This window comes from Verticillium alfalfae, genomic scaffold (assembly GCF_000150825.1).
Source record: "Verticillium alfalfae VaMs.102 supercont1.15 genomic scaffold, whole genome shotgun sequence".
Taxonomy (NCBI): domain Eukaryota; kingdom Fungi; phylum Ascomycota; class Sordariomycetes; order Glomerellales; family Plectosphaerellaceae; genus Verticillium; species Verticillium alfalfae.
In genome coordinates this window covers 401231-418404 of record NW_003315024.1, presented here as the reverse complement: position 1 = coordinate 418404, position 17174 = coordinate 401231, and the positions used below count along the sequence as shown (strand labels likewise).

Here is a 17174-nt window from a genome sequence, read left to right as displayed (position 1 = left end):
CCGCGTCGGCGGCCTCAACGCGCGTCCGAGGCCAGCGAGTGGGACGGCAGCACGAACCCAGCCGACTCGACCGTCAGCTCGACCCTGCTGTCCAACACGACGCCGCCGCCGAGCAGCCGCAAGAAGGCCGGCGGCATCCGAAAGGTGTACAGCACGGCCGACCGGACGGCCGACCGCGAGCAGGAGAGGATCCGGGCCGAGGCGAGGAGGCTGGCCGAGCGGGGACGCGCGGCGGGCTCCGCGCGAAGGGACTTCAGCTACCAGCGTGCCGACAGCAACGTGTCCGAGAGCGACGTCGGTCTGCAGCGGGGCAGCCGCGTCGGTCTCATTCGCGAGGAGAGCGAGAGCGACATTGGCACGAGGAGCTACCGCAACGGCATTCCCGTGCCCAACAGCCCCAGCGCCGTCGGCAGCGACTATGCCGAGGAGAAGCGCAGGAACAGGCGCGCCGGGTACCGTCGCGAGAGATAGAGGATTGCCTGGGACGGGCTTGATTGAATTCGACGGGAACGACAAGCATGTTTCCTGGCTCGGCGCGTCCGGGAGCAGGAGGCCTCTGCTGACACGGCAGGGCACTGGATTCATGGCTTGGGGCGTTGGGATTTGCTTGGGATGCGACACAGGCGGAATGAGCCTCACATGAGACGCGAGCATGGACTGTCACACGTATGTAGAATAAATGAATATCTATTGCATCATGAAAAGGTAGCTTCTTGGGAATCGTGATGTGGTGCGACATGTCCGGTCTGGGCTGGCACATTGCACCGCTGCTGGTTGTCGTGAGGCAGGCCCCTACATGTCACTCTCATCCCTTGTGAGGCAAAACATCAACGTCAACTACTTTGGCCGAACATCGTAAGCCTGATCACAGAGACTGAGTAGATCAAATACTGTGGCCACATTGTGGCTTTTGGGCAGAGCAGCCGAAATATCCGCAAGGCTGGACAAGCTGAACAGATAGACACTTGCTGCACCCGACTGGGGGATGAGGCACTGCACGCTGGCAACAGCCTGATGCTGCTGCTGCGCCTTGCATCAGCTCACGCCACCCCCAAAGCCCAAGCGAGTACTCTCACTGCTCACTGACGAACCAACCGACGAACTTGGCCACTGGTCCGGAGGCCATGTGCATCTCTTTCTCGAATGTCCTTCACTCCTCCTGGGCGTTTCACACCGACCGCATCGTCGTCTCAATCGACTTTGCGCCCCCCCCCGCCTATTCTTGGCACCTCACTCCTCTGTAGGTAATCACAAACGGCGTCAGGACCCAGCATGCGTCTCCTCGACGTCAGGTCGAAGCAGCTCGTCGACCGCAAACTCTTCGACAGCTCGAGAACGCGCTACGCAATCCTGTCGCACCGCTGGCAGGACGCGGAGCTGACGCTGCAGGACCTCGCGCGGCCCGACCATGCCAGCCTGCCCGGCTACGCCAAGCTTTCCGGCGCCTGCGACCTCGCGGCGAACAAGGGCCACGAGTACCTCTGGATCGACACGTGCTGCATCGACAAGACGAGCAGCGCCGAGCTGTCCGAGGCCATCAACTCCATGTTCCGCTGGTACGAGCAGTCGGCCGTGTGCTACGTCTATCTCGCCGACGTCAGGGCAGGCGGGCGTCCCGCGGTCTCGGCGGCGGCGGCGGCGGCGGCGCCCGAGATTAGAGCGAGCGAGTGGTTCAAGCGCGGCTGGACGCTGCAGGAGCTGCTCGCGCCCAAAAAGGTCGAGTTCTACGACGCCGACTGGCAGTGCATCGGCACGCGGACGTCGCTGCAAAAGGCCATCAGCGAAGCGTCGAGCATCCCCAGGCGTTTCCTGTCGGGCGAGAGCCATATCCGTTCCGCGAGCGTCGCGCAACGCATGGCGTGGGCCGCCACCCGCCAGACGACCCGGCTCGAGGACCAGGCGTACTCCCTGATGGGCCTCTTCGATGTCAACATGCCGCTCCTGTACGGCGAGGGGAGGAAAGCGTTTCTGAGGCTGCAGCAGGAGATCATGAAGAACTCATCCGACCAGTCGCTGTTTGCGTGGGGCAAGATGAAGATGACCGTCGTTGATCGCGAGCACTGGACGATAACGGAGCTCGAAGAGGTCACGAAAACATCAGGAAGCTATTCGGGCCTGCTAGCCACGACACCGGCGCGGTTCACCGGCTGGGCGGACCGTTCCATCGCCGCGACCTTTGGCCCAGAGTCGAGGATTGATCTCAGGCAGACGAGCTCGGGGATTCAGATGCGTGTCCCGGTGATCTGCGGGAGTCAGGAGAACGTCCGCATCGCGCTGCTCAACTGCCGAAACGTGGATGACGACAAGCATTCCGTCATGGGTCTCCTCATGGCGCGGCAGCACGCCGCGGCCGAGTGGCACCGCGCGAGGCCCGTCATAGCGCCGGCCGGCGGCTCGGATGACCCCGTCTACGTGGTACCATGGGAAATAGCTCAGTATGCGGAATACGAAACCATCGAGACGCTGTCCACCTCGACCTGGCACAGTGCCCTGCAGTTTCCCACCCCCAATATCGATGGAACATGCGGCAGCATCACCCTGCAGCTTGCCGACAACCTGCCCGAGCGCCTTCACGCAGTGACGCCTCGATACCGCTTCCGCAAGGCTGATCGCTCCGTGTTGCCGGCGTTTGATGACCTTGGCCGTTGGAAAGACGTCACGCTGTTCTTCGGACCCAAGTGGTCGCAGGACGTCGAGCCAGAGGCCGAGCGAGGATTCGCCATCGTCATGAGGCCGCGCAGCTTCAGCGAGGCGTTTTGGACCCTGTCCTGGCACTCTTCGCCCTTTAAAAGTCAAGTCGTGACGCTTCCCGGCGAGAACTACGTGTGCAGGTTCACGAGCCTCCACGTCCAGTCGGCCCTCCACCAGAGCCACGGCCAGTACGTGCTCGAAATCCGGCCTGGAACCCCGCCTTCGCTCACAACGCTTGTTTACGACGCCTTCTTCCGGACATCTACAGATTACAGAACCGCCATCGCCATCTTGCTCGTGCAACTCTACATCCACGCCCGCACGCTCAGCTCGGAGACATGGTCGAGCAACCTAGTGTTCCTTCTCGGCCAGGTCTATTTCTGCTGCGCCGCGTACTGGCAAAACTCGTGGCTCAGCAACCGCGTGCAGCTCGGGCGCTTACGGCTCCTTGTTTTTCGACCCATGAACGTCCTCCAACACTTGACCTCGATCGGGGTCTGCATTCCAGGTCCCTGGCTTGGACTGCCCAATGGCTACAACGCGGACAAGGGGTGGCCGGGGGTCGATGATCTGCTGCAGCGCTGGGTGTGGCTATCGAGCTACTGCCTTGCGTTCCTATTCCTCTTCAAGTCGCGGATGGCTTTGGAAAGTATGTACCAACCGGGCAGTGCAGCGTTGCGGCCGCTCATGCTGAAGGGAAATCATTTTGCCGTTCTCGCGACGTATGTGTCTTGCTTTGCATACTTTTCCCTTCTGGGATACTTCTACCCGGAAGCAAATACCGTGCCCCACGTCAAGATGTTGAGCGTGGGGCTTGTGGTCTTCTGGGCGTGTTGGCCAGTTAGGGCGGCACAGAGGGTGATCGGTTAGGTAGATAGGACAGCCAACCTTAGAAGATACCCTGCGTGACCTACCAAAGGGGCATTCCCGCATTCTGAACTCTCCCTGATGTTTGGATCATGGACTCAGTCTTGTAACACAGGCAACATCGGCCTGCAATGATCGTCAGCCGTTGAACTCTCGTGAATGGACATGCATCATTAACCGCATTTATTTACTTCATCTAGTACTGGTACACCGGTCATAGCCAGTAATCGTCGACGAAGCGCCAGGCCCCGCCTTGCCATGTTCGTCGCTTAATCGACCGTTCTCCTGCGGAACAGCAGTTCGGCGTTGGGATCTGGCATTTTGCTCATAACCATCATCATCCCCTTCGGTCGACCTTCCCCTTCCTTAAGCCTAACCTCATACCTCAGCAGGAAATAGGCCAAGACCATCTTGATCTCGTTGCCTGCAAAGAACCTTCCAGGACAGGCATGCCGTCCAGCGCCAAAATTGACATTGGTGTCGCCGATGCTTGAGAATTGCCACCTGTGTCCCTCCTCCTCGGATGCCTGCCTCATCTTATAGAAGCGCATGGCATCAAACGTTTCGGGGTCTGCGAAGAATCGTTCGTCATGTGAGATGCCGGCTTGTGGTGTGAGAAGCTTAGTGCCTGGCGGAAGACGTGTGCCGTCAGATAGTGTGATGGGCTTCAAAACCTTGCGAATGAAGCCAGCTGCCACGGGTCAGCATCGGTCAACGAGGATAGAGCGAGAGAAGGGCTTACTGATATTGCCGGCGAGGCGCTGTGTCTCCTTCATAAAACTGTCCAGCTTCTTAAGCTTCGCCATGCTCTCTTTACGCAGCCAACCTTCTTCAACTTCCAGGACTTGGTGTGCTTCTTCGCGAAGCATCTCTTGTACCTCTGGATGAGCTGCAAGGTCGTACATACAGTCCGTGACGAGGTTCGTGGTCGTGTGAATCGATGCTGCGGCTAAGACGAGCTGGATATGCGCCTGTGCTTCGTAGTCCGTCTTCTCCTCTGTGGGTAGAGCTTCCACCAACCACTGAATCAGGTCATCCGGCTTCTCTTCCGCCGAATGCATCTCCATATCGCGGAGGCGCTCCTCAATGACTGGCTTCAACATCTTCTTGGCGACATCAATATCTTTCCGAATTTGCCTCAATTCTGACACGAGGTACTGCGCTGCTGGACGTGACCATTCAGGGAAGAACTGCAGCTTAACGACGGCAGTGAAAACATGGATAGCAAAATTGATGCTCGTGTCCATCCATTGCTCTGAGCGGTTGATGCTGGGACCGACGAACGCGCGGCCGCTGATGCGCGAGATGGCGCGTAACGCAAAAGGTTGGAACCTGACAGGCGTCCAGTCTGTGCTCGTCAGTCTAATGCTTAGTGTAAAGTGACGATTTTGGGCCTACCATTGCACTCAGGAAACTCCGTCGCGACAATCGACTCGAGTTCGCCTTTCAGCTGGGGCACGAGTCGTGCAAGGTTTTGAGAGAGGCGGACTCGAATGAGCGTTGACAGCATTTCAGCGTTGTGTCCTAGACCAAACTTGGTGTATTTGGTCATGAGAGCCTGGAAATAAGCATCACTTCTTGCAGTGTCAGGCAAAATCTCTCACCTCGCTCACGGCCTCCTGTGCGCTAAGTACATCCTCCGGCAATCCCTTAAGCTCGGGAAGATACTTCGCAGGAACCAACACCTGCACACCCTCGGTGGCCCTGATCTGGTAGATGGTGTCGCGAAACTAGGTTGTCAGGCGGCGCATACAAATCAAGGACGGTTGAACTGACCTTATTGTAGCTGTCGAGAATGAGGCTTTCAGCTGCAAAGATCCACTTGGTCTTTGCCGCCTTGTAGAACGGAACGTCTATCTGCCCGTGCTTCTTTGACTGGAAGAACCAGGCTACGCAGAGAATGGCGCCGAGGCCGACGTAGTAACTTAGGTTCTTGCTTCCATGCACAACACGCGGCAGCTGAAAGTCTACTATGTCTGTGGCTGATGCCATCTCGGATGACTCGTTCATGTCGTGGTGGAAGATGGAGGCGAATAGTGCTGGCGACTGAGGTTATGAGGAGTTGACTGAGGCGATACCCAATCGAGGGTGCAGGTCGAGGGATGTATGGAGATGGTGTAAGTTCGTCGTCAGGCCATGGGCCATTAGTCTACGCGCAGCAGCAGACAAGTAGTCAAATAGGGCAGAGCCTGTTGCTAGTCGCGAAGAGCAAGATCGACACGCGCTGCTACCGCATCAGAATCTCGAGAAACAAAGTTGATCGCGCGATGTGGTACAGTGACAGCATCCACCGTATTTCGACGCAAGAGAGAAGCAGGAGGAAACAAGTCAATCCAGCGACCAATGCTTGGAAGACGAGTCCCTAGATGAATGTCAAGAGGAGAAGATTCAAGAAACCAAGATGTGAAAGAAATCGGGATATTGAAGGCCGGGGAGGATTGTCCATCGGAAACAAAGACAGCGGCGTGAAAGAAGCGTCACAACAGGTAGACGAGCCATGGTAGGCGGATTGGTGCCACAAAGAGTTCCAGGCGAGTTTCCAGGAGCAAAAGCACAGGCCAGAGGGGACGTGAATTGGTGATCTGCTTCTTGCTGCTCGCTCTGTCTCTGTCGCGAGGGTCGTTCTGGGTCTGAAACGTGGACGATCGCCAGGAGGCTGGCGGCTGTCTGAGAAGGTTGCGTCCGTGTTGCCGATGGTCAGTCCGAGTGGCTAGTGCTTTCAACACTTGTGAAGGTTCAGCTCTGAGACGGATAGCCAATTGAACGGGGTACTTGATGGCGATGGCGATGATGATGATGCTGCATTGACCGTCCTGAGATGAAGTACCTAGGGAGAATAAGTTGTAATATCATCATCTGCACGGAGAGAAAGACACAGGAAGGCACCTTCAGGTAACGTGCAGGCCAGCAGCACCTTCCGAGATGCCTCTGAAGCCCGTGCTGTTGCAGAAGGCGCCACATAGCTTACCTAACATCACCAACCTCCCTGGTCGCTGCTCCTCAACCCCTCCTGGCCGAGACTGCCCAAGTTCCAGGTCCTTGACATCAGAGGGGCTCCCAATGTGCTTGGAACAACCACATCACAGCACTGCATTTCCAACTCGAGCTCAGTCTCCGCCGCCCTTTGGTTTCGATGCTCCTCTCGCCGTCGCATCGCCTCCACATTCGTCCCAACTCCTTGTACTATCTCCCACTCAGCCGCCCAGAGGAGGCCCACCCCTGAGGCCTTCTCGAAGCCACCTAGCGCCCCCCCCCCCAGCGAACTCCAATGTCACCTGGATCGACCGACTTCCGCAACCCCCTATCCCTTCAGAACCAGCCCCCAGATCTTCGCAAGCAACATGCCTCTTCTTGTCGTCTCATTCTCACCCTTGCCAAACATAACGCCTGCCCCGATTCCCAAACCAAACGCATGGCCCGCCAAGCTGGCACAGATGATCTTGCTCCCTCGAAGCGGCAGGTCTTACCGTGGGAGAGTGCATGGTGCTGTCGCAAGGCTTTTGGGTCAGAGGAGGGGTGCTCAGACTTCTCTCATACTTCAGGTGCAGATCTGCTTCACAGCACTTGAACCAGGTTCGCAAAGTGCCCTGCCTGCCTGCTTCGAACAGGCAAACTGCCTGCCTGGCATACGTAGGTCAATTTGACGCCGACACCGCTGCTTTCTCGATCTAGCATTTTCAGTGAAATCGAGGGGGGCTTTGAAGCCAGGATTCAAGCGACATCGCTTCTGTCAGCAATCGGTGATTGCCATCACTCCCCTGGATGTCGTTTGATCGCCAGGATGGAGAATTCCATTCCCGACACGAGTTGTCGGCTCCTCGCCTACGATTGCATGTTCTGTCCCAAACGCTTCTCTGCGGAAGCTTAAGGAATCGCAAGAACGCTTCCAGCCGCGAGAAAGCCTCCTGAAAAGCCTCCTCCACCCACGACCTAGTTGACAAGTCAAGTCCCAGCTTCCACACCTGACTTATCCGTCCCAACTCTGTCGCCAGCGCGTGCCTTTGTGGCTCATCATAAAAGACCTTTTCGCGGTCTGTTTGCGAGATCCCGTGGCTCCGAGGCCGGACCGAGGAAACGCCAAGAATAGAAGCGGAAGCCAACGGCTCTGTTTGTGCTGCTGACGGCGCCGAGGCTCGGGATGGGATGAAAGTTATTGCCACTCGGCAGTTCCGTTCACACAGCGCCTCTTCCATCGAAACCAAAGAAGCGGGGCCGGTGCAAACTGTATCGCACTTCGGCGTATCACTATGGTGTCCTCTGTGACTTCCATAGAGCAACGGTGTCATCGCTCTACCAGACTTGGCACGCTCGTGAGCCTCCGAAGGTGCAGATAGGAGAACATGGCAATTTCTGCCTCCGAAGTCAAAGCTGCGCCCTATGCGCCAGGGACAGTCTATCGAGGGGCGCTTCATGTTCACCTGCGCTTCCAGACTGTCTGCCAGACTGAACATACATGACGACGGGATAATCCGTTCGGTTGCTCGGGTGGCCTGACTCATCATGACAGGGTAAAACCTTGGGTGAAGAAATGTACTCATGGTCGCCTTACGCTGCTCGGGATGATCTGCTGGGTACAGTCAATACGGTTGAATACTGGGCAACCCGGGCCGTTATCACCAAGTATCCAGCTCCAAACATTTTCCCTACCCTCCCTAGGTCTTTCAAGAAGTTCGGGTCCAGCTGCAGCTGGTTCTCAACCTCTCAACCTAACTCTTCCAAGCCGAGCATGGCCTACTTGGTCGCCCTTTGGCAATGTGGCAGATCCTCCACGATTGCTCGCTCGCACGCCCTGAACCACAATATGCTCTTAATCTATCGCACATTGCCTAGTAGGAAAGGAACTTGATGTGGCCAAATTGGGTCAGCTTGGCATTTAGATATAAATGCGTAACGCTCGGCCGTTTCGGCCAAAGACGGTTGGTAAAAAGTTGCTTGAACTGACCAGTGAAGCCCTTGATTGGGAAACAGCGAGCTTCTCCTGAATCTGGACTTTCTTCGAACTCCAGTCTGCGATCGCACTTCGGTAGTCATCTTTCGTGGCCATTCCCGTAGCGTAGCGAGTTTGCTCTCGATTGTCGCGTAGGAGTGCAACATTGGGTATTGTTTCGCAGAGAATGAGCTTGCACATTCTCGCGTTCTCTCCATTAGATCCACTCTAGTAGAGGACATCAAGATATCGAGGGCATCAACCCTGCAACGTTAGCAAGTGCAAGAGAATGGCGGGACAATCAATGATTGCCTTTCCCAGATTCCCCAGTACGTGACTCGAGGCAGAACAAGAATGCCGTGCATGCGTGGTATCTATCTAAATGGCCTCAAAGCGCTGTCGGTGACCGAAACGTTCCGGAAAGGTAGGCTTCGATGCCAGAGGCGACTGTTTGCGGCGCCCATGATGGTGGCCCGAGGGCAACCATTTTAATCTCCTCTCAATAGAAGGTACAATCTTCATAAGGTTTCCTCAGAAAGGCTCAGCGACGTTGCTCATATCACTCATATCAACGACCCTTTACGTATTCAGAGTCTTCCTTTCGCATTGAAATTGGTATCTTCTCTTCAGCTCTTGGACAAAACATATCGTCACAGCAGACATAACCTGATAAAAACACCAATCCGCTATTACACAGCAATCAACGGCTCGGCCTCCCTTCTCTCAGCCGGCTGGTCGTTGCCTTGCTCACCATCAGCAGGCCCTGCCGAGGCCGGTGTCTCATTTTGCGCGGCTTCTCCACCCGTAGTAGCCTCTGCGTTCTCAACAGCGGGCTCCGGTTCGCCGTTGGCGGCAGCGGCGGCGGCTGTCGCAGCAGCCTCGGCCTCTTCTCTGCGCCGCCTTTCAGCCCGCTCTTGTTCCTCCAGGTGAGCAATGTGCCGCTCGGCCACGCCAGGAGCGATGCTGGCCAGGAACAGCAGACCAGCTCTTTCGAGACGGCGTGCCTGTTCCATCAGCCAGGTCGTGTTATCATGGCGTCTTCGAGCTACGAGTCGGGCAGCAGCTTGGGCAGGGTCAAGTGGACCGTTTTGTTGTGCCGCTACTGGCGCACGTTGGTCATTGGGATTACCAGGAAGGTCTGCGTTGTTTGGCGGGTTATTGTTGTGGTTGTGGTTGTGGTTGTTGTTGGCGAGTGGCAGGAGGTTATCGAGATGCCGCCTGATAGGCGCAACAATTCGATCGAAGTAGGCGTCAAAGAGACCAGTGTTCACAATAAAGATGCTAATGGCAATGGCTATCACTGTCGCCCAACGGGACCAGCTAGAGTTGGGGGAGGTGAACCACCAGATGAAAACCCCCAAGCGGACCACAAGCCAGAAGTGTGGCAGCATCTGGGCTATGAGGGGCGCAAGTCGTGGATTGTTCGGATGAGCAGGCAAGGCTCCGATGGGAACTTCATTCAGACCATGAGGCGGTGCTTGCCACTGAGGGTTGTGAGGTTGTTGTTGCTGCTGCGGGTTCTGCGGCTGTGGCTGAGTTTCTTGCTGTTGCGGGGCTTGAAATGGCTGTGTTGTGGGCGGTATGGTAAACGGGCCAGTTGGCCACGGCGAATGCTGTGGTGAGCGACCATGAGGCGCGAATCTGGCAAAGGCAGCTGCAGGATCCGGGACAGGAAGGCGGAGGCTTGGTGTGTAGTACGTTTCGTTGCTGGTGTTGTTGATGAGCAGGGCACGAGGCCCTTGCGGAGATGATAAGATATAGACTTCGGGGCCAGAAGATTGCGCTGGCGGTTGTGCAGAGCTCGCGTGCGCGTTTACGGTGTGCCCTTCGCTAACGGATCGTGACACAGGATCAGGTGTGCCCCTCTGGCTGCTACGGCTTCGACTAACAGCCCGAGAACCCATGGTGGGATAGTAAGGGGTGCTCGCGCCCGGCTGTAGTCCGAAAGGCAGGGCACCTGGGCCCGGTGACTCGCTTCTTTGCATGGCGTTAGTCATGGCTTGCGTTGCCTGCCCGGCGTCGGCTCCTCTGAGGATACCCTGAACATCTGAGACCGACAAAGGAGTCCAAGTCTCCGTGTTTGTGACTCGATAGGGCTGCCCATCACCCAATGTGCCTTCCCTTACAACCGTCCTTGTGTACGGCTGCCCTCCGGGACTCCTGCCACGCGAGACATCCCGATGGCTTGGTCCGGTAGTTGGCGCACCGTTATCCCCAACGCCATGCATACCCATAGCAGCCCTCGCTGACTGGTTGTGATTTATCTGATGGTTGGCCATGGCCCTGTTGACAGCCTCTCGCTGTAGACCACTCGACCAAGCGCTCATGCTTTGGTGCAGTTGTGAGTGCATCTGCTGAACCTGCTGTGGCGTGAAATTTGGCGCTGTCGGTATCGCAAAGCCTCCCGTTCTCCTTGCTGCTTCAGGTGTCGGAGCACCGAGTGGCGATTGCTGTCGAGGGTTCTGGGGTTGGGCTTGTGTCGCGAAGGGGCGGGCTTCGCCTGGTGTAGGTATGCGACCACGCAGGACCGAGGGCGTCGAAGCAGGTGCATCGGGAATGCCGCGGAGGACAAGATGAAAGGCTTGCAGGCTGTGTTCACGGATCTGCAGGCCGTTAGCACGTATCGCAGGATTACTATGAGACGGATGGACTGACCGTGGCTTCCCCGATGATCTGCCCCAAGGTATCATTGTCGGCCTGAAGATGTCTTCCTCGATATATCAAGCGTTGCTGGGTGTCGGCGGGCTTGGAGGGAATGGCGTTGCGGATCTTTTCCTTCAGCTGGCTGATAGTTGTCGAAATGGAGAGGTCCGGGAAGCTCAAGGGCCCGCCCGAGGTAGCGGTCGTCGTGGGCGAAATGATGTTGAGGCTGACGGTAAGCTGATCGTATGGAAGGTTGGCGGGCACGGGTGCTGATGTTGGGGTCGGCGCAGGCGGCTCATCCGCAACGGAAGACGAGGAACTGTCGGAGGACATGACTCGAAGAGCTCGTGAAGCTTCGTCGACAGGCTGTGTGAGGTGCGTATGTTATAGTATAGATCGATCGTTGTAGAGATGATTCAGTTAACTTGGTGGCGGTGTCTCACGGCTGGTCGCCCTAGCGAAGTGCAAAGCAACGCGAGAAGGTCATGTCAATAAAAAGGTGCGCACGGTGGAAATGGGAGCTCGAGAACCGAGTAGTCCGACCAGTTGATCAATCGAACAGAGGTACAGCTTCTCGCAGCGGGGCAGGACGGGTGCTAGCTGTTGATGTTCGTGATGCTTGTTGAGGTGGTCGACGTGTTCTTTCTTTCTGGGTCGCAGTCTCACAATGACAAGTACTGGGTCACCACTTCCACGTCTGCCACTTCGCAAATGCGGCAGGTGGCACTCGGACCTACGTCTACCGATTGACAGCTGGTCGAATGAACTGGTCCACTTTAATCCAAGAGTGGCCTCATCATCCCTGGAAGTTCTTACCGAGAGTACACCGACTTACCGAGCCCCCTCCCCGGTCGTGCTGATTCGTTCGAAAGAACGCTTGGGGAGTTGCTCTGGTCCTGCAATTGGATGCAGCTACTTGACATCATACCTCTCCGCCTTTGCAATTGGAGTCCTTCATCACACCACCATCCGGGCCGTCGTGTACTCGGACTCGACTTGGAATATCGTTCGACTTTGCGGCTTCTGAATGATCGCAATTCACTGACGACTTCATCATGGCCTCGCTGTTCGGCCCGGTTCCTCTGCGGACCAGCGCCTTGAGCAAGTCTATCAGCGCGCCATGCTCCTCCTGCATGATCACGACCCGCGCCCGTTACGTTGCTCAGCGGTACTCTCGAGCTACGCAACCTTCGGCTCGCCTCTACTCGCAGAAGTCGCAGCAACGCCCGCGCTCCAAAATCACATGGTATCAACTGCCTATCGGAGTCGGCATCGGCTTCATGGGTCTGATGCAGTTCTACAAAACGTCAACCCGGGAAGCTGAGAAGCAGAAGGAGCTCGGCGAGATGGAGGGCGGCACCCCCAAGAAGAGGGAGCGCATCAGGCCAGAGGGGCCTTGGCAAGTTCGCGTCATGTCTACGCTTCCGCTGAAGGCCATGTCGAGGCTTTGGGGACGGTTCAACGAGATTGACATTCCCTACTACCTGCGTGTCCCTGGGTTCAAGCTGTACGCCTGGATTTTCGGCGTCAAGTAAGCTCCGACCCGTCCTCGCAGAAGCACTGTCAAAACACTGACTAACATGTTTGCAGCCTTGACGAAGTCTCCGAACCTGACCTGCACACATATCCCAACCTCGCCGCCTTCTTCTACCGCACACTCAAGCCAGGCGCACGCCCACTGGACCCCCACCCGAACGCCCTGCTCTCTCCTTCCGACGGCCGTATCCTTCAATTTGGGCAGATTGAGGGTGGCGACATTGAACAAGTCAAGGGCATGACGTACAGCATCGACGCTCTGCTAGGCAAGCGTACGCCGACGCCAAGTATCGCCAGTGACCTCTCGAACGGCGATATCAAAACCCCGCTCCGCCAGATCACCGAAAACGAAGACTTGGTGAAGACGGACGAGGAGTTTGCGCGCGTGAACGGCATCCCTTACACCCTTCCCGATCTTTTCTCCGGCGACAAGGACAAGTCCACCAGGCTCTCCAGACCGCACGACGAATCGATACGCCCCGCCTCTCCCGCCACCGAGCGCGCCGTTCACGCTGATCTCGCCCTCGGCGACAAGCCCTGGTATGCCTACCTGGCGCCGGAGGAGAAGAAGACGGCCCTCTACTACGCCGTCATCTACCTCGCACCCGGTGACTACCATCGCTTCCACTCGCCCGCCAACTGGGTCGTCGAGCGCCGCCGCCACTTCGCGGGCGAGCTCTTCTCCGTGTCCCCGTACCTCCAGCGCACCCTCCCCGGCCTCTTCACCCTCAACGAACGCGTCGTGCTCCTCCGACGCTGGCGCTGGGGCTTCTTCTCCTACATCCCCGTCGGCGCCACCAACGTCGGCTCCATCATGATCAACTTTGACCCGCGAGCTGCGCACCAACAGCCTGACGACGGACACGGAGGCCGACCGCGCCGCCGAGGCGGCGCCAAGAACGGCGAGCCCTACCTCGGCTTTTCGGAGGCGACGTATGCCAGCTCGAGCGCTGTGCTCGGCGGCCAGGCACTGCGCAAGGGCGAGGAGATGGGTGGGTTCAAGCTCGGCAGCACCGTCGTGCTCGTCTTCGAGGCGCCGGCGGAGAAGGGCTCCGGCAAGGGCGATGTGCTCAAGGGCGGATGGAGGTGGAACGTCGAGAAGGGACAAACGCTGCGCATGGGACAGGCGTTGGGTTACGTGGACGAGGAGGTGTAAGAGTCAACTTGTGGGCCAGCACATGTAGTTCCTAGTGTATACCGACCTTTGCGCATGTTCATCAATCTTTATACCAACAGATAGTTCCGACTAATCATCCACGTTCAGGCGCACTTGAATGAAGGGTTGTCATGAAATTTTTACTGTATTGTGTTGTGTATCTGAATCCACCGATGTATATCTTGTCTACGTCAAGTGTATATTCTCCAACGTCTTCATCTTTCTAAAAAAGCAGGCTAAAACTCCTCTGCAGCAAACCGTCGTCAATGCGTCGTGAGAAACCAAAAAGAGAGGGCCCACGCCCCCACGGTGCAGGAAGGGAGGTGACGCCGTTAGTTGAAGGACTTGAAGGTCTCCTCGAGGGGCTTGTAGTCCTTGGGTCCGGCCTCGCCGGTCTTGCCGCCAAAGACGAGCTGGGCGTTGAGCTTCCAGCTCGCGGGGACGCTCCACTCGGCGGCGACCTTCTCGTCGATGAGGGGGTTGTAGTGCTGGAGGTTGGCGCCGAAGCCCTCGGCCTCGAGGGCGGTCCAGACGGAGAACTGGAGCATGGCGTCGGACTGGTTGGCCCAGATGGGGAACTTGTCGGCGTAGGCGGCGAACTTCTGCTGCATGCCGTTGACGACGTCCTGGTCCTCGAAGAAGAGGACGGTGCCGGCGGCGCCGGAGAAGAGGTCCATCTTGCCCTTGGTGGACTCCCAAGCGTCGGCGGGGACGATGGCCTTGAGGATGTCGGAGGTGATGGACCAGAGCTTGGTGTGGTGGTCGCCGTGGAGGACGACGACGCGGTTGGACTGCGAGTTGAAGGACGAGGGGGTGGCCTTGAGGGCGGTCTGGACAATGGTGTCGACCTCCTTGGCGGAGAGGGGGGTGTCCTTGGTCAGGGGGTAGTGGGAGCGGCGGTTCTCAATGTGAGAGAGGTAGGTGGAGGCCGACAGAGAGGAAGACATCTTGGCGGTGATTGTGGGGGTGAGGTTGGCTTTGGTGGAAGAGTGGACTATGGTGGAAGTTGGTTTGAGGAAAGTGGTGAGCGGTCTGAGGAGTCTGAGTGATCTGCTGAAGCTGGCCATTGCAAAGAGATCTGGTGTCATCGTAGGGGGTGGCTGGCTCTTAAGTAGTCTCGCACGCCATTGTCGTGGGTTTCCGAATTATTCCCCTCCTCCTCTCCCTCGCTCACCCGTGCGTGGTGGGGCAATTCGTCATGGATGGTTCCATCGAAAAGTCAGGCACAATTGCGCCAGATGAACGCCGTGCCTGTACCTGCGCATGCGTTAGTCAAATGCTTGGTGAGGACCACGACGGAGATGCCGCGCGCGGCGTTGGCAATTGATGAGTGAGGGTTGGATAAGCAGCGCGACCAATGACGTGTGCTAGCGGAGCGGGCTCGGCGTCTTCGTGATGGATCGGTGATGGCTGATTCAGACGCCTGGGGGTGGCCGCTTGCCTGGATTGGGGTAGAGTGATTCTGGAATGGGGAGATAGCCGAAAAACTCGGACCCGCCAGTCGCGCCTGCCTTCTGCCCCTCCACCGACTGTATCGCCCCCGCCTCTGTCGATGCCAGGTCCGTCCTGGCGCTCGGAAAGGACGCAGAGCGTTCCGTTCCTGCCTCTGCGAATGTCTGACTGGGTAGGAAACAATCGCCAGTTGACTCCCATGGTGCCTGCTTGCGAAATGAGCAGTCGTCGAATGCCTGATGTACCTACGACCTTGAAGCACCTACAACATCTTGACACGGTTACTGATGCAACATGCAGCCGTTCAAACGCATCCCACCGCCAAGAAGCAGATCATACTCTGACAGCCTTTCACGGGCCCTGTGCCATGCGGCGACCCTCCTTGGGGGCCGGCGACGCAGTCAGCACTCAAATTCACGACCCCTGCTGGGCATGTCACTCGAGATGCTCGCTGTCTGTCGGTCAGGCAGCTAGCTAGCTACTTTGCCCTTCCTGCGACCGGGGTTTCATCACGCCAGGCAGCCGTGCGAATGATCGAGACCAAGTCCGCTCCGTCAATCCCTATCGCTGTCGGGCCTGTCGTCGAAAGAAGTCCGATCCGACGCAACCTTTGTATTTCCAATCGTGATTTGTAGGGCATGCAGGATCAAAATAGCTGCCCGCTGAGCAAGCACAGCAATGGACCGTTGGCGTGGGTCTTCTCTGCTCCGTACAGTATCTTAGTCAACACCCGCGCGGGTAGCTCCACTTTGCACTTCGATACGTACCGCCCGCGCGATAGCCCAAGCCACCCCACCAACGGCCGTCAGTTGGATCCCAGGCGATTACGATTACATCTCTGCTCAACACCACACCAACAGACTGACATATTCGAGACATTCATCACGTCAGATGCAAGTCGACTGACCTCGCACAAAGAAATTGACATTTCGGCTCCTACACACTAGCTGCCTATTGCTACAATGAGCTATCTCCCAGGATCACCCGCCCGCATTGTCGTCCGAACCCTGGGCCAAGGCCTGCCACAGGAACGGCAGCCAGACAGCCAATATCGCAAAGAGGAACTGCCCCAGGTCGGTGCCCCAACTGGCTACAAACTTACCGTGCAGGATCGTCGCAACGCATACGGGCACCACTGCTATTTGCAGCAGTTGAAATATGTACATCTTGCTGACCTCCTCGTTAATTCGAATACCCCAGCCAATGCATGGCTCGCGACCACTGACGCCGCCGCGCCTTACCAGGGGTTCTCTCAGTTTCGTTGGAAACGTCGTCAGCCAAAAGTCGTCAAGGTGCTGTCCCGGTTCCATGAGGTGATCCAGGGGTATGTCATAATACTCGGCCTCTATCAGCCATGGTTCATATACATAGCGCAGTTCTTCAATCTCCTTCTGCGGCGGCAATTGTTTTGTCTTGAAGTTCCGAGGCGAGAGTCGCAGCCGGATGGGTACCAGGGTGAACTGTGTGACGCGTCAGCGGCTTGCAGCTGTTTGCGAAGGCTGCGTCTTACCTGCACGAAATCGCCGTTGGAAACCTGGTATAGACGCCCCGTCCAAGCCTTTTTTATAGGTTTGAACAACGCTGCCACGCGCGGAATGTCCGGAAGAGAGGCCACAAAGCGGTGCCAGAATTTGCTCAACTATTTGTGGAATGTAGAAACGGGCCACGGGTGGAGTGTCGAGGTGATCCTAATCATTAGAAAAATTGAAAAATATGGTGCGCGATTGACAGATGTGCTGCATGAGCTGGCGATATCGAATGTGGTGGTGATGTGAGGAGATGATCGGGCAGATCGTGTTAGAAGTGGGAGATGTCCACCAGAGACCGACAGAAGAATGTGTCTAATGCATTAGTCGAGGGTACAAGCCATGGTGACTAAAGACAGACGTTTCGTCTGCTAGG

General features: G+C 57.1%; 6 protein-coding genes across 6 annotated transcripts in view; 3 read left to right on the top strand and 3 right to left on the bottom strand.

Annotated features, from left to right (window-relative positions):
• VDBG_09447 (predicted protein) overlaps nucleotides 1-471 on the top strand; it is a gene marked incomplete at both ends in the record, with an annotated part of 659 nt that extends 188 nt beyond the window's left edge. Inside the window, one exon of the mRNA XM_003000206.1 lies at nucleotides 31-471. Within this exon, the coding sequence (XP_003000252.1) occupies nucleotides 31-471 (441 nt within the window). The remainder of the gene's footprint in view (nucleotides 1-30) is intronic.
• An 801-nt stretch (nucleotides 472-1272) lies between these two features.
• On the top strand, nucleotides 1273-3561 carry VDBG_09446 (HET domain-containing protein; the record flags this gene model as incomplete). The annotated part of the gene is made up of 1 exon (XM_003000205.1): nucleotides 1273-3561. One exon carries the CDS (start codon nucleotides 1273-1275, stop codon nucleotides 3559-3561), a length of 2289 nt encoding a protein of 762 aa, XP_003000251.1.
• Nucleotides 3562-3727: 166 nt separating this feature from the next.
• VDBG_09445 (ent-kaurene oxidase) lies at nucleotides 3728-5568 on the bottom strand (the record flags this gene model as incomplete). Its single annotated transcript, XM_003000204.1, has 5 exons — nucleotides 3728-4249; nucleotides 4301-4906; nucleotides 4957-5116; nucleotides 5163-5288; nucleotides 5335-5568. 5 exons carry the CDS (start codon nucleotides 5566-5568, stop codon nucleotides 3828-3830), a joined length of 1548 nt encoding a protein of 515 aa, XP_003000250.1.
• A 3606-nt stretch (nucleotides 5569-9174) lies between these two features.
• On the bottom strand, nucleotides 9175-11461 carry VDBG_09444 (conserved hypothetical protein; the record flags this gene model as incomplete). Its single annotated transcript, XM_003000203.1, has 2 exons — nucleotides 9175-11088; nucleotides 11141-11461. The coding sequence occupies 2 exons, from the start codon at nucleotides 11459-11461 to the stop codon at nucleotides 9175-9177; spliced, it is 2235 nt and encodes a 744-aa protein (XP_003000249.1).
• A 642-nt stretch (nucleotides 11462-12103) lies between these two features.
• Nucleotides 12104-13820, top strand: VDBG_09443 (phosphatidylserine decarboxylase proenzyme; the record flags this gene model as incomplete). Its single annotated transcript, XM_003000202.1, has 2 exons — nucleotides 12104-12659; nucleotides 12719-13820. The coding sequence occupies 2 exons, from the start codon at nucleotides 12184-12186 to the stop codon at nucleotides 13818-13820; spliced, it is 1578 nt and encodes a 525-aa protein (XP_003000248.1).
• Nucleotides 13821-13957: 137 nt separating this feature from the next.
• On the bottom strand, nucleotides 13958-14887 carry VDBG_09442 (fatty acid repression mutant protein; the record flags this gene model as incomplete). The annotated part of the gene is made up of 1 exon (XM_003000201.1): nucleotides 13958-14887. One exon carries the CDS (start codon nucleotides 14885-14887, stop codon nucleotides 14153-14155), a length of 735 nt encoding a protein of 244 aa, XP_003000247.1.
• Between the last annotated feature and the right edge of the window lie 2287 nt (nucleotides 14888-17174).